This window comes from Phoca vitulina, unplaced genomic scaffold (assembly GCF_004348235.1).
Source record: "Phoca vitulina isolate PV1807 unplaced genomic scaffold, GSC_HSeal_1.0 scaffold71, whole genome shotgun sequence".
Taxonomy (NCBI): Eukaryota; Metazoa; Chordata; class Mammalia; order Carnivora; family Phocidae; genus Phoca; species Phoca vitulina.
Genome location: NW_022589774.1, coordinates 6977198 through 6999666, shown reverse-complemented (window position 1 = coordinate 6999666; position 22469 = coordinate 6977198). Strand labels below are relative to the sequence as shown.

At 34.5% G+C, this 22469-nt stretch overlaps 1 protein-coding gene and 1 pseudogene across 5 annotated transcripts in view; one reads left to right on the top strand and one right to left on the bottom strand.

Annotated features, from left to right (window-relative positions):
• CEP350 (centrosomal protein 350) overlaps positions 1-22469 on the bottom strand; it is a 155946-nt gene that overhangs the window by 32810 nt on the left and 100667 nt on the right. For 4 of the 5 annotated variants that reach the window (XM_032393214.1, XM_032393212.1, XM_032393210.1 and 1 more), the window contains 5 exons: positions 20374-20531; positions 13312-13434; positions 12019-12218; positions 6296-6507; positions 3007-3151 (listed from right to left, as the gene is read on the bottom strand). In XM_032393214.1, coding sequence (XP_032249105.1) covers positions 3007-3151; positions 6296-6507; positions 12019-12218; positions 13312-13434; positions 20374-20531 — 838 coding nt within the window. The remainder of the gene's footprint in view (positions 1-3006; positions 3152-6295; positions 6508-12018; positions 12219-13311; positions 13435-20373; positions 20532-22469) is intronic. The other variant, XM_032393213.1, reaches the window with a different exon arrangement.
• LOC116624845 lies at positions 6933-8763 on the top strand (annotated as a pseudogene).

The window sequence follows — 22469 nt, the reverse complement described above, 5'->3', positions numbered from 1 at the left end:
TTCAGGAAAGTTACACCCATCTTATACCAGCAGTAGCATGATACTGAGCCTTGAGCATGGGCAAAGCTCACTATTTACTGATCAACACTCACAAAATAACGTAATAATAAAGGCCATTTTCAACTCCAGATCTACTACTGGTAGTCAGTAAGGTGTCTGACCCCTACTGATTTCTAGAATTGATGGGAAGATTAAATAAGGTGAACAAAGCACACAGCACAGCACCTCAACTACCATAAAAACTCAATAAATGGTGGTAGGATTCATAATCACGTAAGACCAACATTTTATGTAGCTATATTTTAGGAAATATATTTTTTGGTCTAAAGCTAAAAATGGTGGTGGGGGGGAGAGAGCAACTATCTCCTTTATTTATTTATTTTTTTAATTTCTGAAAAAATAATCAATTGATTTCAGGGTTAAAAGGTTCTGAACACTTAGTGGCAGGCTTTGTAGAGACTCGATGATTCTAGTATAACGATTCTGAGTAGGACTGCAGGCTGATCTAAAAATTAAAATCTTTCTAAAATGAAGTATAATCCCATACCTTTGCATCTTCTAAAACTGTGCTTCTTTAGCTTGATAAGCTTTTATGTGCTTCCAAAACCTGAGCCATTACTCTGATAAAATTATATACAGGACGATTACACTCCTGCAGACTTAGTTTCAACTTTGCCCCCCTCCCAAAATGATTATTTTAAATTAATATATTTTGAAAATTGCATATACCAGCAGTGATTATTTTAATAAAAATATTCATCATCTACGGTTGTAAAGATTTAACAGTGGATGATGAAAAACTTGGGAGTTTTTAGATGAAAGACCTTGGAAAATGTTTCTACTTTTGAGTACTAAAGAAACCAAAAGTATACAAATGAAGGGTAGAAATTATTAAAGTCTATGAGAGTGAATGGGACTTTATATCTGATATATTTAATCTGATCAATTATAGTATTATTGCATAGTACTTATCATTAGTAACATCTAAGAGAATCTCTAGATGAATTTATTGCCTTTATGGAATTCTCTCCTACGGGGATATTTTGGGTAGTGGGGGAGAAAGGGGGGACAGGTAAATGATACTTCAATTTTTTTAAACACATCAAGATGGACAGAATGCTCTAATCAAAAAATTAAGTTTCTGATTATTTGACACATGTGGCCTATATTAATTTGGCTGGTAACAAACTCTCCATCACTTAAGTGAGAAAGGCATTATATAACTCCACTACATTAAAACTGACCACAAACACTGCATATATGATGTCATCATTAATAGGTAGATGACATCTATAGTTTAAAAATCTCAGAGCTATTTCTCTAAAACTATTCTTACTTGAATTATATTTTATCAATAAAACAGTATCTTATTAACATTATCATTAATCCTTGGTCTGTAACTCATGCAAGGATGGTTACAATATTATTCCATGGAACAGATGGAAAAGATTATTCAATATGGGAAAGAAACTTGGAGAAAGTCACTAGTGAGTAAGAGAGACAAGATAAGAATTCATGTTTCCAAGTTATCAAGTTTATGTCTATTGACATGTTACTCCACTGGCTGTAACTTTTCACCAGAGTACGTGAAAGCAAATATATAAAATAATAATAATTTTCAACAAATAAATATGGTAGACAACATTCTTCAACTGGGTTGACCTAGTAATTCCATTTCTAAGAATTTATTCTTACTGAAATATTCATCAAGAATATATTCATGAAGATGTTCACTAGAGCATTATTGGCTATTTTGAGAAAATCTAAATGATCATCACTAGGGAAATGGTTAAATAAAAGTTATGGTATAACTACTCTTTGAAATATTATGCAGTTATTCAAAGAAAAAGAGTGATTTATAAATATGGGTGAGACAAATAATAAGAGACTCTTAATCTCAGGAAACAAACTGAGGGTTGCTGGAGTGGAGGGGGGTGGGAGGGACAGGGTGGCTGGGTGATAGACATGTGCTATGGTGAGCGCTGTGAATTGCGTAAGACTGATGAATCATAGACCTGTACCCCTGAAACAAATAATACAAATTATATGTTAATAAAAATAAAATAAAATAAAATAAATATGGGTGTGGGAAAATCCCATGATTTACTATCATTTGAAACACTGAAAACAGGGGGTACAGAAAAGGATCAAAGACCAAAATATGAATAATATTTTTCACTTTTTTTCTATTAAATTTCTACTCTCAAATGCAAACTAAAAATGAGCCCAAAAGGCATACACTCAATACAGTATTAATTATCCGTGGAACCCTACATAAACTGAGCACTCCCTATACAGGTATGTTTCCCAAGATCAAATCTTGTAGATTGAAGTCTTATAGAATAGAGGCTGTTCATTCTTTCATAGTTTAATAGCACAGAGTTTTATAGTAGCATAGAGATTACAGAAAAATAGACAATGTCCCCCACTGCCATTTGCAGTCTATTCTCTACCTTTCCTCCTTTGAAACTTACACTATCTTGCACTACCTCTTCCTATCTCTCCTCATGGTCATCATTAATTCATTCAAGAAACATTTAATAAATACCTGCCATTTGCAATGCAAAGTACCTGCGAGGTTCTGGTGCCACAGCTGTTAACAAGGTACAGACACTCCTTTCCAGGAGTCTACATGCTAGTAAGGGAGACCCACTGGGTAAAGTCTGGTTACAATTTATATGCTGTCTGGTATAACAAGCTGAAGCACAGAGCACTATGGGAACACATAAGCAGTATCTGGCACATAGAAAAAAAATTCAACAAATGTCTGATAAATAAAAGACTGCCCATTAGCAACCCAAGAATATAACCGTTTGTCATATTTTGTATAATAAGGGAAATAATTATCAATGAAAAGCAATGAAATGTGATTTAATTTTGGCAAGCAAAAAGCCTTTAAAAATGCAACAAAGGATAACATTATACTAACAGATGGATAGACAAAGCTTATTAAAGAGGAATTCAAATATAATACAAAGAAAACTAACTCCTTGTTATTAGTCTTACCTGACTGTGTCATAGATAATGACTCATCAGACCAACTGTAACAGTGTTGATGGGATTTGACAGGTAGACGATACTGTCCTCCAGTCCTATGACTTCCTTTGCTAGACTCCTGCTTTGACATGGATGTGCAGCTTTTGGGAGGTGACTGTTCAAACAGAAAACCAAGTGGGAACGGTTTTGTGATACATTTGTAAAATCTATTTAACATTTGAGATACCAAGCGGTTAAAGATAATATTTACGAAGAGTTTTAAGTAACTCTGTGACATGAAAAGTAAAAACAGTACAAATTATACAAAGGATAAGACCTCAACTTTTTTTTAAAGTTACAGAAAAAAACTTATAAAGAAGCATGCTTTTTAAGAATGTTTATAATAGAGGCGCCTGAGTGGCTCAGTCGTTAAGTGTCTGCCTTCGGCTCAGGTCATGATCCCAGGGTCCTGGGATCGAGCACCGCATCGGGCTCCCTGCTCGGTGGGGAGTCTGCTTCTCCCTCTCCCTCTCCCCCTGCTTGTGTTCCCTCTCTCGCTGTGTCTCTCTCTGTCAAATAAATAAATAAAAATCTTTAAAAAAAATAAAAATAAATAAAAAAATGTTTATATTAAAGTAGGAGTGGCTATTGTTTAAGTTATATTTACCCTCTGATTTTTTTTAATTAAAAAAATTCTAAACGTGGTGCAGGTATCTTTTCAACATAGTAATTTAATTTCCTTCAGATATACACCCAGAAGTGGAGTTGCTGGATCATATGGTAGTTCTCCACTGAAAGATAAATGGATAAAGAAAATGTGGTGTATGTACCCATGTGCATGCGCGTGCACACACACACATGGGAATACTATTCAGCCATAAAGAAGGAAGGAAATCCTGCCATTTGCAACATGGACAGACCTTGAGGGCACTGTGCTAGGAGAAATAAGTCAGACAGAGAAAGACAAATACTGTATGATCTCACTTATATGTAGAATCTAAAAAAAAAAAAAAAAAAACCAAAGTCACAGAAAAAGAGATCAGATTTGTGGTTACCAGAGGTGGGGAGAATTGGGTGAAGGTGGGCAAAGGTACAAACTTCCAGTTATAAGATACATAAGTCCCAGGGATGTAATGTACAATGTGATGACTATAGTTAACATCGCTGTATGGTACATGTGAAAATTGCTAAGAGAGGAGCATAAACATTCTCATTATAAAGAAAAAGACTTTTTTTGGTTACTTTATGAAGTGAGGGATTTCAGTTAAACTTACTGTAATAAGCATTTCACAATATATACATGTCAAGCCATTATGCTGTACACCTTAAACTTCTACAGTGCTGTGTATCAATTATATCTCAATAAAACTGAAAAAAGAAACTTTAAAAATACTAAAAATGTACTAATTTTGTGGAAAGAAGGAAAAAAGAGAGGCAAGAGGAAGGGAAGAAAAGAGAACATAAGAAGACTGTCCACAAGAGAGTATTACAAAGGACATAATTTCTACCCTGACATCAGGTGGAAGTGAGAATGCCTACTTTGATATCTAGCTATCATTACTTCTTATATCTGTGAATTTGGGCAAGTTTCCTAGCCCGCAGATCTTCAGAGTGGGGCTTAACACAGTATCTACAGAATTGTTGTGAGGATAATCCACATAAGGCATTTAGCATTATTAGCTGACACTTGGTAAGTAAGCACTCAATAAATATTAGTTTTTTATTATAAAAGCCACTTTAAGACACACTAGTTTTATTTCTTTGACATATTTTCTTGTGAGGAAAAAAACTAATTTTTAGAGTTTGATCAGGTGATGGCTATTCTGAATCTCAATGCTAGGTATGATCTAATCAATTCACAGGAAGTAATAATAAGATTGTGTCAAAAAACATAGTTTGGTTGTAAATTCCATGCTACAATTATATATACAAGCCTATTTTCACATAATAACTAAGAATTTGCTAACATAATTTAATTAGAAGCCTTTTATAATCTAAAACCTCTGTTTTCAGGTATGCGCCCAAGGCATTGGAATATTTTGCAACACAGCACAGAACAGATTCTTCATTAGATCATTGTTTAAAAAATGTTTTCCCCCCAAATCTTTCAGGTGCCATAACACACATGAATCTGACTGATTTTTCAATAGGGGAAATGCAATTCATTCTTCATATCCACAATAAAATACTCTACCAAAGGATATTCCATTCTGAATTTAAGGATATTCCTTTTTTTTAGACATAGAGAAACTTTAACAAAGTTTCTGTTCACATAATATTTAATAATATTATGCTAACTCCATAATATTTAATAATATTATGCTAACTCCTTTATATACTTTATAAAATCTAATTTAAAAAGAAAAACAGTTAAGTTTCTAGCTTAAGTTTTTATCAGATAGGTTTTTTTTAATAAAGTACAGAATTAAGGACAATGTGGAAAACCTTATTCTAATAGTGACCATTATTCTAATTTAGAGTCAATAACCATTTCAGATCTGCTTTAAAGAGATGAAACCACTACTTTTATTCTGATTTATAAGGGCAGTTATTAACTAAATTATAGATAGCCACAATGGTATTACAGTTTAAGATCCTCTTTCTATTATATGACAGAATACAGATTTTAATAAGACCTTGTATTATTCTTACATATTATCTTTAAATTAAACTTCAATTATCTTTTTTTTAAAGTTTTATTTATTTAAGTAATCTCTACACCCTATGTGGGGCTCGAACTCATGACCCTGAGATCAAGAGTCACGTGTTCTAATGCTGAGCGAGCCAGGTGTCCCAACCTTAAATTATCTTTTAAAGATCTTAGAAGTTCCTGGGGCACTTGGGTGGCTCAGTCGGTTAAGCGTCTGCCTTTGGCTCAGGTTGTGATTCCAGGGTCCTGGGATGGAGCCCCATGTCAGGCTCCCTGCTCAGCGGGGATCTGCTTCTCCCTCTCCCTCTGCTGCTCCCCACCCCCTGCTTGTGCTCTCTCTCTCTCACTCTCTGTCAGATAAATAAGTAAATATCTTAAAAGATTTTAGAAGTTCCTATTCCCTCAATATTAAGAGACTTAATAATATATAATTTTATAACTGCCACTAAAGCTAAAATTCATATACTCATAAATCTTTAGAATTCAATGAAAATCTTCACTCCTGTTCAAATGTCATGTATGTTACAGGTATGGGCGATAGTCAACACTGTCATGAACTACAAGAATATAACTGCTAAAAAAAAGAAAAGAAAACAACTGTTAATAATATACCTTTTAGATAGGCTTTTGTCCAAAGAAGTTTTAAGGGATAAACAGATATTAACTTACATGTTTACTAGGAGAGGTAGAAGATTCCAGTTCTTGTGAAAAAACCATTTCTTCAGTAAGTACACTATGATCTGGACTCCCTGGCTGCTCCTGAGCTATAGACTCAGATGGTATATATCCAACAGCAGGGCTGCCCAATTCTTCTGGAATAGAGCTTTCACTGTGTAGGTGAGAGTAAGAAGGTAGTGGAGATTCTGCTTCACTTGCTATTTCTACAGAGAGAGTAAAAACAAGAAAAAGTCCACAATCTTGGTCAAAAGAAATGTTCAACTGTTATACTTTACATTTGCTTTTGCATAATTTCAATTGTTGCATTTAGATATAATTTTTAATCCCATCACTTAATGAATCACATTACTATAAAGTCTGTTAGTCTAAGAATTTTGGCTGATGCAAACTGAGAGAAGGGCTTAGTTTGAAAGGAGAGGAATTGTTTTACATTTTAAAAAATATCTTTAATGTCTGGCTTAACAGAAGACAGTTGGATTCTCATATCTGCTTCTGTCTGCAATCTGTGGCTTTATGTTGTTTTGGTTGAAGCACATGCTGAAAATCTGGCCTCACAAAGAATATATGTAGTTAGAAAAGGAAGAGTATTCCAATAGTCTCTACAGATAATTGTGGATATTCTTTTTTGATGTTACACCAAAACTTGACAATTGGTAGTTTCTTACATGTTAGCTGTAATGTGGAATTTGAAGTCATATCAATAAACTTTTTGTAATGTTACATTACAATCCTTTAGTCAATGGATTTTTTTACTCATGCATGATTTTCTAAATCAGCACTGGACATTTGGAAAACATTGGTTCACTGAGTTATGAAGATCTTCCCAATGTTGACATATTGCATCATACAATATGAAAAGAGAATTCTGGGCTGAATCTCGGACTTCTAGACGCCGAGCTGCTCTGCAAGTAACCATGGCGCGTGGAAGCCGGAGCCGCACCTCCGGCCAGCCAGGCACCTCAGATGAGAGCTGCTAGCTAGACCAGCGCCAGCAGCGGCTCCATCAGCTGCTGTCGGCTCACCTGCTGCTGTGCCTCGGCGGCCAGGTCTCATGGCCCAGATGGCAACCGCTGCAGCTGGCGTGGCTGTGGGCTCTGCTGTTGGGCACCGGATAGATCGTGCCATCACTGGGGGCTTCGGTTGAGGAAGTAATGCTGAGCCTTCAAGGCCTGACATCACTTACCAGGAGCCTCAGGGAACCCAGCCAGCGTACCTGCAGCAGCAGCAGCAGACTGGACCATGCCACTAGGAGATGAAACAGTTTCTGGAGTGTGCCCAGAACCAGGGTGACCTGAAGCTTTGTGAAGGTTTCAGCGAGGTGCTGAAACAGTGCAGATGGGCAAAAGGATTAGCCTAATCAAGAAGTTCAAACTGAAGATATGGAAAATCATCTCTCATGACCAGGTTAATTTAGCATAAAAATATATTTAATAGTGAATATATAAAGTATAAAACCACCAGTTAAACCTCTGCTTCATCATTAAATACAGCTTTCTTGAGAACTGGAATGAAAAAGGGTGTTCTTACTATATAGAAGTTCATCGAGATGGTCAGAATTTGGGGCTGGGCAGATGTTTGTGTGCCTCCTTAAATCACCTTTTGTGATGTTCTCATTTGTGAATTAATTAGAATAGTGATTTTCTCCCTGCCCCCTCCCGCCCAAAAAAAAGACGATTCCGATTAATATCATCACCTATCATATCAGGAAAGTCTTTTAAGTATTGGAAAGCGGTCCAGCTCACAATGGGGAAAACAGCATTTCTAAAATCCTAAACTTTCACTTGAAACCTTAAATTTTATCCCTCACAATAAATACTGTCACTTGTTCTCCTTCAAGAGTCAGAGTTGCTTCATTTATTTCTGAAAAACTGTTTGCCAAATACTTAAGTATAAGTAACCATGGTTTTTAGTCATTTAAGTAAAAATGGTACTCCATAAAAAAAATGGCTAATTCATCTTACAATTCAAATCACTGCATTAAGTGCTTTTCTTCAAGGCAACCACTGTCCTTAGGCACATGCAAGTGCTTTATGCGTATTTCCTATTTTGTCACACAAAATATTAAAAAGATATACACTCAAAGGTTGAGAGTCAACAAAATTCGTATTTGTAAGTGCTTATTTAAGGACATTCTTACATAAAACTGGCATGTTATCATTAGTGCGAAGTGGTGAGGAACACAACGACTACTAACACAGTTTGGCACCACTGCCTAGATTCAAGCTAAGGCTTCAGCAATTTTACCCACCATTATATTTGCTACATCAGTGTAATGTCAACACAGTGAAAAAGGCAAACAACATGTTAGTATTATTATAAAAACAATTTTGACCTCCCAGACCCCCTGAAAGGATCTCAGAGACTCCCCCAGGGTTTCATGGGCCATACTTTAAGAACCACTGCTCTAGGATTCATACCTGGGATTGGAACCACTGAATTGCAGGATATGTGTACCTCACTTTTATTCTTTTATTGTTTTTATTTTTTATTTTTATTTATTTATTTTGAGAGCGAGCGAGCATGAGCATAAGGGGGGGAGGGGCAGAGAGAGAATCTTAAGCAGGCTCCACAGCCAGTGTGGAGCCCGATGTATGGCTCGATCTTACGACCCTGAGATCATGACCTGAGCCAAAATCAAGAGTTGGAGGCTCAACCGACTGAGGCACCCAGGTGACCCTTGATTATTTTTAATGCCTCTTTTTTCAACCTGTTTTTCAAACTAGGTTTAACAATTAATATACCAGCAGTTCCTTGTTCTACCTACATACCAACAGGTTTGATGGGTATTGTGAAAGGGCTGAATGATGGTCCTAAAAAAGATATGTCCATGTCTTAACCCCCAGAACCTATGAATGTAATCTTATTTTGAAAAAATTTCCTTGCAGATGTAATTAAGGATCTCATGATGAGCGGTGCCTGGGTGGCTCAGTTAGTTAGGTGTCTGACTCTTGATTTTGGCTCAGGTCATGATCTCAGGGTTGTGGGATTGACCCCCGCACTGGGCTCTGTGCTTAGCTCAGAGTTGGCTTGGGATTCTCCCTCTGGAACCCCCCCACCCTCACCCCCACCACCTCCTGTTCACAAGCTTGTGTGCACACGTATTCTCTCTCTCTGAAATAAATAAATAAAATCGTTTTAAAACAATGGAAGGGGGTGCCTGGGTGGTTCAGTTGGTTAAGTGACTGCCTTTGGCTCAGGTAATGATCCCAGAATCCTGGGATCGAGTCCCACATTGGGATCCTGGCTCAGCGGGGAGCCTGCTTCTCCCTCTAACCCTCTCCCCTCTCATGCTGTTTCTCTCTCTCTCTCTTAAATAAATAAATAAATAAATAAAATCTTAAAAAAAAAAATAAAATGAATCAGACCTATACCTCTGAAACAAATAATACATTATATGTTAAAAAAAAAAAGATAGCAGGAAGTGAAAAATGAAGGGGGGGGAATCGGAGGGGGAGACGAACCATGAGAGTCTATGGACTCTGACAAACAAACTGAGGGTTCTAGAGGGGAGAGGGTGGGGGGATGGGTTAGCCTGGTGATGGGTATTAAAGAGGGCACGTACTGCATGGAGCACTGGGTGTTACACGCAAACAATGAATCATGGAACACTACATCAAAAACTAATGATGTAATGTATGGTGATTAACATAATAAAAAAATAAATAAAACAATGGAAGGACCTCATGACGAGATCATCCTGGATTATCTGGGTAGGCCCTAAATCCACTGACAAGTTTCCTTATGAGACAAAAAGAGGAGCAGACATGGAGGAGAGACAGTGTGAGACTGGAGTTAGGCAGACATAGGAATACCTATATTATAGCCACCACAAGCTCGAAGAAGGAAGAATTGTTCCCTGGAACCTTCAGAGGGAGCACAGTACTGCCAACACCTTGCTTTTGTACTTCTGCCCTCCAGAAGTGAGAGAATAAAACATTTTTTAAGCTACCAAATTTGTAGTAATTTGTAACAGCAGCCCTAGGAAATGAATACAGGTATGAAATAGTATTTCTTTATGGTTTTAATGCCCTGATTACTAATAAAGTTGATCATCTTTTCAGATGTTTGTTGATAATTTGGAGTTCTTCATTTATGAATTATCTGCTCTTTTGCCCATTTTTTAAAATGTTTGTCATTTTATTTTTGATTCATAGGAGTTGCTTGCATATTCTTATACTATTCCTTTGACAGTCATATGTGCTGCAAATATCTTATTTTGTTGTTTTACTTTTTTTATGGTGTATTGATGAATAGAAATTCTTAATTTATTGAGTCAAATTTATTTATCTTTTCCTTTATGGTTTTGCTTTGTATAACATCTTAAAGAAATCTTTCCCTCCCCTTGATGTCATATAGATATTCTCTTACATGGTCCTCTAAAAGTTCTATAATTCTAATTTTTAGATTTAAGTCTTTTTTTTTTTTAACCCTTTAGCTGAGTATTTCTAGATTGTCAATGTAGGGATCCAATTCATTTTTCCCTGCCCCCCAAATTTATTGGAGAGTCTCTCCTTTCGTCACTGCTCTGTAAAGTTACCTGTGTCAGAAGTCAACTTTCCATATATGCAAGGGTCTTTTTCTGTGCTGTTTCATAGTCTATTTGTCTATCTCTGTGCAAATAATCCCATTTTAATTATACACTTTTACAAATTTTGATATCTACTAAAGTAAGTTCTCCATTTTGTGGTTCTTCTTTAGCAGTGTCTTTGCTTTTTGGTCCTTTGTTCTTTCATATAAATTTTAAAATGAGCTTGTCAAACTTATGAAGAAATCCTGCTGGGTTTCTGATATAAATTGCCTTGAATCTATAAATAAATTCAAGCAGAATTAACATCTTTATGACACTGAATCTGTGAGTATGGAAAAGCTTTCTATATATTTTGGTCTTCTCTAATAATCCTAATACAATTCTAAACTTTTCTCCATAAAGATCTTGCATATTTTTAAATTTATACCTAGTACTTCCTATTTTTTATTTCTATGATAAATAGTACCTCTTTTAAAAATTCGATTTTCTAACCAATTTCTGCTGCTCTATAGACATGTAATTGAATTTTGTTTATGAATTTTATATCCAGCAACTATGCTCAACTCACTTGTTAATTCTAATAACTGACATATAAATGCAGGATTTTCTATGTGCACAGCTTTAAAATCTGTAATAATGAGTTTTGCTTCTTCCTTTCACTCCTTAGGTGACAATAAAAGCATTTGTCTTATTTCCAAATTCAAAGGGAAAGTTTTCTATGTTTTATCATTAAGTATGGTACCTTGTTGTAGGTTTGGTTTTTCATTTTTGTTAATAGATACCTAGATCAGGTAAACAAAGCTCCCTTCTATTGCTACTTTATCTGAAATTTGTTTTATTACAAATGCTTCCTGGATTTTATCAAGTACCTTTTCTAAATCCATCGAGATGTCACGTAATTTTTCTCCTTTAATCTGTTTAAGTAATTTGCCACATGATCGATTTTTTTAGAATGTGTTAAATCCTACTTGGTCATGGAATAACCCATTTTCATTTCATGGAATTTACCCATTTCTTCTAAGTTTTCAAGTATATTAGCATAAAGTTATTCACAATATTCTCATATTTCCAATGTTGGTGGCATTTGCAATTGTATTGCCTTCTTCACACTCAAAATATAATGAAGTAAATCTTCCAGTTATCTTAGGCTTTGGTTTGTAGTCTGAACAGAGTTAGTATTTATTACCTTTCTGTTCTGTTCTCGCGTCCTCAAGTTCTTTCTTAGGAGTTTTAGGTTTTATTAATTCTTTGTCCCAGGCAGCCAAAGCTTGTTTTTCCATTTGACGAATTTCGGCTTCCTCTGCATCCAAACGTCGCTTCCACTCGAGCAGTTCCTCTGCATGTTGTCGCCGTTGCATTAGTTTTTGCTCTCGCTTTGTAAGAAACCTATGGTCACACCATGAAGAACAGTCAGAGAACAAATCTAGGGGCAGAAATCACTCTGAGAGCTCTACCACTCATTGCCTTATCAACAAGCTGTGTAAAAACAGGACATTCATACTACTCCTTTGAAAAAACTTTGAAATAACAGAAGCTTTGATGAGTCAACATATTTAGAAAATGAAAGAATTAGTGTTTTACTTGTGATTGTTTGTAAAGACAAATTCAGAAAAGAAAATCTTCAGAATATCTGGACACCCATGGCTGATAATACTTAACTTACATATTCACTTCTCATAGGTGATTCTTTTTCATAACAGAAGACACAAGGAATTTATTCTGAAGGTTCAGACTAGAAACACACAAACCCAAACCCAAAACAACAAAGACCAAAACAACAACAAAAAACAAATCTCAAAGCCCCCAAACAAGCAAGCAAACAAAAAAGATATGTTCATGTCCCTTTTTGACTTTTACTTTCAAATTCAGTCTGTTTTTATTTCAGGTATCACTACACTGCTCTTTGGTTCCCACTGCCTAAGAGATGCAATGGGAGGTGATAATTACGGAGAGAACACTGAGCACCACGGTCAGATGCCTTTTGCATATAGACAAAACTAATTATTTTCTTATGTAAAAGGATGCAGCAAATGCCTCAAATTTCTCAATTTAACCCAATTTCTGAAATTAAATAGCCCAATATATCTTAGCTCCAAAGGATTAAAAGAAATTACGGATTTAGGAAAAAGTTATCTAAGTAGTTAAAAAGCTATTACTAAGCGCTCCTCATATGTAGATGCCAAAGCTAAACAAAAGGTGGGCTGCTCATATTATTGGTGTTAGATCTGTACTGGTGGCTAATCAACAAAAATGCATTCACACATCCAACAAACACTTAATAAAAAGCACAAAAACTGTCATTCCACTTCTTGAACAATCAGCATATCAAATTAATGTGGAAACAAAAATAATTTATGGGACATTTGACAAGAGGCCCCCAGGCTGTTAAGAAAAAAAAAAAGAAGAAAAGCAAACAAAACAAACAAAAAGAACAGAGCATGCTCTATCAAAGAGTGCACTGAAAAAGGTGCAAAGTTACCTGACCAACTGGTTGTAGATATACAGCTGGAATTTGGGATGAAGGTTGGGAAAACAGACACTGAGAGAGGCCCAGTGGTGAGACGTAAAGACAGAGAAGAAGTAGTGAACAGGAGAGCAGTGTCTACAAAATAAGGAGGAAGATTTTAAAACCAAGAGATCAAGAGGCAGAAAGAATGAGAAAGGGAAAGCAAAAGAGCTGAGTGGAGAACTTTTAATATGCTTCCTGAATAACATTATAAGCTACTCAAAGCAAGTTGTTATACTCTGTGTGACATATAAAACATGTACTATTACAGATCTTACCAATGATTTCTGAATAAACATGCCTTTCTTCTCAGATGTTGCTTAACCATCATCTATAGTTTCAGGTAAATTTACTTTATGTGAGTAAAGTTATGAGAAGTACACTATGGAGCTAAATAAGTTTTCCCATAAGCTTTAACATAGAGTACAACAATTATGGCTGTGAACCTAGTACATCAGTAATTCTACACACATATATAATCCTAAGCAAATGACTTTTATATCTGTACCTTGTCATATATTTTAAGCTTGAAATTAAATAAAAAGCACTATGTTTGCCTCACTTAACCTTTATCATCGTGATCTAGCTTGAAAATAATAATTTAGAAAATAAATTTAGAGTTAAAAATACCTTGTTCACCTCTACAGCATAAAATTTACTGCTCACAGGACCTACTGAAGATATCTTGCTTTATATTTAACAAAGGCCCACTTTAGTAAGATTGAAATATAATATCCATTCCATAAAATATTAGAATGCATAATTAAGAATAAACTAAGCTAGTCACAATAAATATTCCTGGCTAAAAAAAAAATCATGCTATGGACAGCTCAATCATAAGGTTAAAAGAAGAAAATTTCATATGTTAAAGTTATAAAAGTAGAAAATTCTCTTCTTTTTAAACAGTAAATAGATCATTTATATATGTAAATATAAATATATATATTTGAGAGGTTAAGTAAGTCCAGTAATAGTCTGAAAGGTTAGTTCTCTTTGACAGAGCATGCTCCTGTTCACATGCACACAACAATAACCTGTAGATCAAGGCAACATTTTTTGCCTTGGAAGGGCAAGGAATAATATCAGTATGTCACAGAAGTGAGAAAATCTAGGTATAAATCCAGCTATTCATTTGGATTTTTAAAAATATGTACAATCTTGCCTATACATGTATCTTTAGATACACAGACTATTTCAATGTCTGTTTCCCCACATACAACTTAATATTTCACCTCCCCTTCATTTACTTATATATATACACACACACACACACACATACATACACATTCATATCTGGATTGCCTTGATTTTCTGCACCGAAGTTCAAGGAAAAACAATTTTGCCAAATTTTAGTAAGACACTGCAATCTTCCTTGCCATTCTTTATGAATGTATAACTTATTTTAGTGCTAATTATCAAAATATTACACAAAAACAAATGTACTCGGCAAAAGGTCCAAAAAATCTATTCATAATATTCAAATATCACCCACCCTCTTAAGTATATAACTGCTAAATGCATGCATGACCTAGTACAAAAAGTAGAATAGTATTGGAACATGTAAAATAAACTGTAAAAAAAATTACAATTTAAATTTGTCCAGCCCAATATAGAGACTAATCATTTTCTCTACTAGCACAAGTACTGACCATTTATTTTTCATTTATAAGGATTAAATATATTCAAAAGCTCTAAGTTAGAAATGGACAACAAAAGAAATAGCTAACAGAAAAAGGAAAGAAAATAGTTTAAGAAATAGTGTGAGAACAGTTTAACTTAAAACTTCTTCCCAGAAACATATATTCCTTATTTAATATATGTATATTCTAGAAATAGTGTCATTTAAAAGCTAAATAAAGTTGAAATAAAAGAAGCAGTACTTCACACTAGAGTTAACAATCCTTCAAGATGCTGCACAAATAAATAAAATTTGTGAATGATGGAGACATAAATGCCTACTAACAGAAAACACTGCTAACATGCTTAATGGTTGGTGTCAAGGCATCCCCCAGCAAGGCTTCTGATGGTAACAGAACACTGGACTGGATAGGATTAGACATAATAGATTTAATCATAATGTAAATCACTGTGTTCTTATAATGTTTAATCTTAAGAAATTCATTAGTAATTAGTTCTCTTTTTTAAAAATTTATTTATGAGAGAGAAAAAGAGTGAGAGCACGCGTGCATGGGAAGGAGCAGAGGGAGAGGGACAAGCAGACTCCACGTTGAGTGCAGAGTCCAATGCAGGGCTCAATCTCACCACCCTGAGATCATGACAGGAGCCAAAAGCAAGACTCAGACACTTAACTGACTGAGCCACCCAGGCACCCCTGGTTCTCTTTTAAAGTCACACTTTCACACTCTAAACTTGAACTGTACAGCTATTCAAGCCCAGTAATCAGCCACTGAACACTTTTCCAATTTAAACAGATCCTATTTACAAGGGTCAATTTCTATTGAGATAACTTTAAGTCATCACTGTAGTTTAGATTTAAAAAAAACTTATGAGGTTATAACAGACCTGTACCTCTGAAACAAATAATACATTATATGTTAATTAAAAAGAAAAAAGAAAAAAAAAGCTATGAGGTTGAAAGCAGATATGCTAACTTAACTCAACTTTAACTTTGGCTGGCTGAGGTCCAGAGGGCAGGGTCCTAGTTCTAGTTCTTTGTGTGACCTGGGATGAGTTACTTATCTCCATGGCCTCAATTTCTTCTTCCTGTGAAACCAAAGGACTACACTAGATGACTTCTCAAAGAGCCCTTTTAGTTCCAGCAGTATATAATGCTTTCTTTCTCCATTCAAGTACCTCCTCACACTTTTTTAAATACCTCAATACACTGCTGGACCACGTGACATAAATGAGAACTTTTTTTTCATTGAGCTAGTATAATTGTAAATTGTGTTCCAACACATTATAAAACCACGCTATCATTTGAAAGAGCAGAATTATGATGTAAATTTTAAATGAAATTTTGAGTTATAAAATAATTTGACTCTGAAAGATATTAAACAAAACAAGCAAAAACCTAATACTTTAAATCATTTTAAAATTCTTTCTGGACCAAAAATTAAATTTTTTATTATGATAAATAAAAATGAAACATAGTGTTTATCTCAGGGACATGAGATCGAGCTCCACTTTGGGCTCCACACTCAGGAGGGAGTCTGCTTGAGATTCTCTCCCTCTGCCCCTCCCCCTACTCACACGCCTGCACATGCACGCACTCTCTCTCCCTCTCAAAAATAAATAAATCTTAAAAAAAAAGAAAAAAGAAAATGCACTCTTGTATTTTTTCCTAAGCAAAATTTATTCTATTACTTAAAACTGTCTAATGATTTGCATATAATTAAACAACATGCAGGTACGTTATTCCTAACCTAGGAAGTAAAGAAAATAAAAACCATTATCAGGTTATCAGGATTTATCCAGCTACCACACTTAAACTAGAACCTTGTAAGAAATTTTATTTCTAATTTAAGGCAGGGGTGCCTGGGTGGCTCAGTCGTTAAGCACCCAACTCTTGATCTCAGTTCAGGTCTTGAGCTCAAGGTCACCAGTTCAAGCCCCACTTTCGGCTTGAAAAAAAAAAATACTGGCAAATTCTAATTTAAGGCAACAGTACTTAGTATATTTTTTAGAATTCTTCTTTAATGGAATATCAAAAGTCTTCCCCTGCAAATCCTTAACTTTTTAAACTCAGCAGATTAATGAAGATTTTAATACTGACCAGACAATACCACAAATATTGTTATCAGAGCTGCGTCATACAATATCTGTTTAACTTTATGATTATTTAAAACCAAATAAGTTAATTTGTTCCTTTAGTGGTTCTAAGCTAACTGGGAATATTTTTAAAAATTTAAATTTTAAGTAAATAAAATATTTAAATATTTAAAATGAATGTCTGAGAAGTTTTGTCTTCATTTTTCCATGCTAACTTAGTCTGCGATGATCAAATCAAAATATAACTTATGTTTGTGGGATTTTTTTTTTTTTTTTGCTTCTTCTTATGCTATAAAGTACTTACTAATTCAAAAGTATATTTAACTTGGAACACTCATCCATTGAAAACTGACTTGATATATTCTTTTCAGTAAAAATTTCTTCGTCTTCTGAATTTCCTTAGCAATTAATTTATATACACTTCTCTATAGGACTGATATTTGTTCTTTTTTCCACCTAGACCATATGCTTTTTAAGGGCAAGGTTTATGTTTGATTCATCTTCATATCTCTCAGAACCTAGCACATTCACACATTTCCCAACAAATAACTGCTAAGAGTAAGTATATATTTAATAAATAATATGGAAGAATAGCTGCTATTAAAGAGAAAATACACTGTGTCTTATTTTAACACTTGAAGATGAAGATAAACCCATCCTGTTTTTCATTTGCTCAGTAAAAAATTTTCCTGAAAGGGAACTGGCAAATTAACAGAAAAAGTCAATGCATAGTGTTTTCTTTATGAATATATGTTTCAGGATTACAGACAATGCACTTATATTATAAATAATGCCCCTCACAGTAATAAACAAAACTCAGATTTCTTTTATCAACAGTACCAAAAAGACTGACGGCTATTCAGTCTGTGGCTTTTGCAAACATACATTCATTATGACTAATCTTTTTCACAGCTTAAATTCCTTTTGCTTTTCACTACACTGAGAAATGAAAATTATTAATATGTCAGATCAATAAAAAGGTCAGGAAAAGCCACAGATTAGAAATATAAATTTTAACAAAGGCATCGCTGTCTCAATGAAACATTAAAGAAGGAAATCTTTCACTGTAGCCAAGAATAGTTTGATAGTTTCAAAAAAAATCTGTCACAGAATCAGAGTTCAGAGGATTAACAATAAGCAATGACATATAATGAAAAAGTTCTTCCCAGAAGTTAGCTAAACTTACTGAGGGAGGACTGCTTTATGCCAGGTGTCTTTTATCAGTAAAATAGTAATCTCTTGGAAGACTGCCTTTGCAAATCTACACCACAAATAATAGTGTCTCGTAGCAAAGGCTCAAATGATTTAGTTACTAGGTATCTACCGCAGCAAACGACTATAAAATTAACTCTATTTATTGACACTTATTTACTGACATTCCAATACTGTTGAAGGAAATCTAATTGTAAAGTTTTGGTGATCTGAATGGTATTTAAAAACCAGTTTTCACATTATTTTGTTCTAGACATTAAAAAATATCACATAATAATTTTCCTTTATAGTACATTGCTAATTTTGAAAAATACTCCAGTTTATCCTCAAATTTCAGCACCATCATAAAACATTAAAAATGATTCCTTTGCCACTGCTGTCCCTACCCCATCCCTACCCACAAACACAACTTCATTGCTTCAAAGAACAAATCAAGTCACTGAATACTTCAAAGCCTATTTCTTTGACAAATTGCTCAAATGGTTCCTCTAGTAGTTGACAAAGGAAGGTAGAAGGTAGAACAATAATACAAAAATTCCATGTGTTTAATATTTCAGATTCTGAGAAAATAATAAAAGTTGGAACAAAATCAATAAATGTAATCTTCAATTTGTTATTTAGAATTTTTAAAGCTTTAACCAAATGTGAAATAAGCACCACATAAACGGATTCATCTCATAAACAGATTTAGGATTAGCAGTTTCTTCTACAAATGTGATTAAAATTATTAGAATATTATTCATAAAGACCAGCAATGAAGACCTTACTAATATAGATGAGCAAGGGATCAATGAAGAAATTACCACTGAAACTGTCTTTCCTCCAATATTTACCATTCAAAGACATTTGGAAGCATATTTAAAATGTCAAGTCAGTTATAAAAATTCATGAGAGAGATTATTCTGAATTCAAACATCCATGAAGCAAAACAGTATGCCTATACAGACTATGGGAAAATTTTATCAGGAAAGGAAGAAAGCATCTTTAGTCTACATTTCAATAAATTCCTATATGAAAAAGCCTTATTTAGTCTATCCCACAGAATGATCCAAAAGGAGTATTTACACGTTTATAAATATTTGGTTTTACCCCCTTATATTTATTTTAAAATTCTGTATTTATTTTTTAAAACTTATTTTCATCACCAATTTAGGTATTTTAAAGTTATGAAATGCAATTTAACAAGCAATAAAGCGCCAATGTGTAACACTGTACCTATAGTAGGTAAGGTTTGATTTACAAATGCTTGACTGTTCAGAAACTAATTGAATCATAGGTTGATGTCACATAAATATAGAGCATTATTAAATTTGGTAATGTGTGGTACACTGACAAAGGATATCAAGATACAACTGTGGTTCAAACTGTTAACAAAATAAAATAACAGTCAGCAAAACATTTTCATGGGTCTCTCTTTCATATTTAAAGAAGGTAGAGGTTATAAAGTAAAGGATAGGGTCCGCAAGCAGATATTTCACAAGCATATTTAATGAAATGTATACCCAGAAGAGTACACTCTCACATAAATGTAACTTTACATGGTCAACACTGACATACAACTGAGCTACATTTAAGTAGAAGCAGCTTTCTTTAAAGGAGCCTCTAAAAAAATAATACTTAGAAATGTTTCAGAATCATTCAACATCCCAGAAGAATTTCAGTTTTTCTGGTTTCAAATGAGCAATCCACACCTTCTCACAGCTTAAAATTTCTATTTGACCTACGCATGAGAGTGGTCAGAGAGCCATAGGATGAGATCTCAGGATATACCATTAATTGCTTCCCCAAGTTAGTACACATATTCTCAGATTTCAGGAAAGGTATAAATTTCACACTTACTTTTAGCTTTTAATAAAAGAAAGATGGAAACATTGTCCTGGGTATATGTGCAATTACTATGTTGGTTTTTATTAAAATAAGAAACCTGACTGTATTAAAAACAAGAAAATCTGTTTTATAGTAAGTTCTGCTAAAATGCTACTGGATTCATAAAATATTACATTTTATCAATCTAATCTAATGAAGTACATTAAAAATATTTTTGCTATCATTTTCAGTGTGAACAGGATAATATTTATAAAAATAAATTACTTTTCATCCATGCGGCTTCTCATTTTTTTCAGTTTCTGCATAATGCTGCTAGTTTCACTGCTGGAGATTGAAATGGGGGAAGGACTTCGGGTCTCCAAGTCAGTTGGACCAGGACTGGTTGCCTTATTATCCTTTGTATCATCATCACTATGGGAGTCCTAAAAACAAAAGAGGGTAAAGTTTTATAATTTTACTGGAGTTTAAGATCTCAAAATGACTTCAAACATTGTTGTTTCAAAATTAAGTTTATCCTCAAAACCATATTTATAAAATAGCTGCAATTAAGGAATTACTTAAAAGACAAAAAATTATATACAACATTTAAAAATGGCTAAAATATAGATTTTGTTATATATATCTTACATATATTTATATATAATCACAAATTATAATTTCTTTTTTTTTAAATTTTATTTATTTATTTGAGAGAGAGAGAATATGAGTAGGCGGAGGGGCAAAGGGAGAGGTAGAAGCAGACTCCCCGCTGAGCAGGGAGCTCGACTTGGGGCTTGATCCCCGGACTGTGGGATCTCTACCGGAGCTGAAGGCAGGCACTTAACCAGCTGAACCACCCAGGCGCCCCCCAAAGTACAATTTCTTTAAAAGATTGAAAAAAATAAAAAAATCTTCTGCTACTAGCAATCTAGTATTTCACTATCCTAATTTCTTTTAAATTGAACCACTCAAAAGGAATATAAACACTATATATACACGTACAGATATAAGAATGAAGAGAACACATAAACTTATTTTAATACTACTGAGGGATGGATCTTTTTTCTTTCCAAATTCTAATGGGAAAAACAGTATTTTCTCAATTTAAAAAGTTTAAAATGAAAACATTTAGAAATACTGGTTTAACTGATACATTATTTCTCACGAGCAAAATTTATAATGAAAACATTTAGGGGACGCCTGAATGGCTCAGTTAAGCATCTGCCTTTGGCTCAGGCCATGATCCCAGGGTCCTGGGATGGAGTCCCACATCAGGCTCCTTGCTCAGCGGGGAGCCTGCTCCTCCCTCTGCCTGCTCTGCCTGCCGCTCCCCTTGCTTGTGCTCTGACAAATAAATAAAATCTTAAAGAAAAAAACATTTAGAACATTTGGTTTAATTGATATATTATTTCTCATGAGCAAAAACTAACTTTAAATGCTTAAATAAGTCTAAATGCTTAAGTAAGAGAATAGTCATTTATTCTCATAACTTTTCAGGAAGATGAGTAGGGACAATTGTGACCATTTTTATTTTGTGAACAATACATATAGCAGAGGACTTCTCCTTCCCTTTCTGCCTCCTAAATGATTCAGCCCTAAAGTCATTAGGTGGAACAGCACAAGATAGGGGTCCATGCAAAGGTAGAGGTGGACAAGGGGACCTAGAGTGGGGTGTCCCAACTGGAGTGAGATGAAGAGGGCATCTAATACAGGAGGGTTATTACTCAAGTGGAACAAAGAGGATGTCCACAGGGGAGTGGCCCTACATGGCATGTTACAAGCCCAAATAGAGTGAAGTGGCATTCCCACAGAGTACAGAAAGGTTAAGGAGAGTACAGAGAAAGGGCAAGGAGATGGGGGAATAGCTTGACTTGGGAGTCAGAATCCAGGGGTGGTGAGGATATCCACATGAGGAAAGGGGTGGCAGTGGTTATGGGAGATGGGTTACACAGAGGAATGAGCAAATCATGATCTATATTAAGGAAAATGTTAACCAGCTGTCTATCAGAGAAGGAAGTTTCAAAAGAGAGAAAACTAGGGGGGTGGAGGGATGGGGTACCTGGATGATGGGCATTAAGGAGGGCATGTGATCTGATAAGCAGTGGGTGTTATACCTAACTAATGAATCACTGAACACTACATCAAAAACTAATGATGTACTGTTCTTTTTTAATAAAAAAAAAGAAAACTAGAATGGAACCTTATGGTGCTGCATTGGAACTGGAAGGATCAGTATGAACTCATAATACCTAAATACTATATATGTATATATACTGTATACTGTATATGAACATACAGAAATAAACATACATGTAAAATGTATTTTTTATTACATCTACATAAACATACATATTGTCTAGATTTGTTGCTTTTTTTTTTTT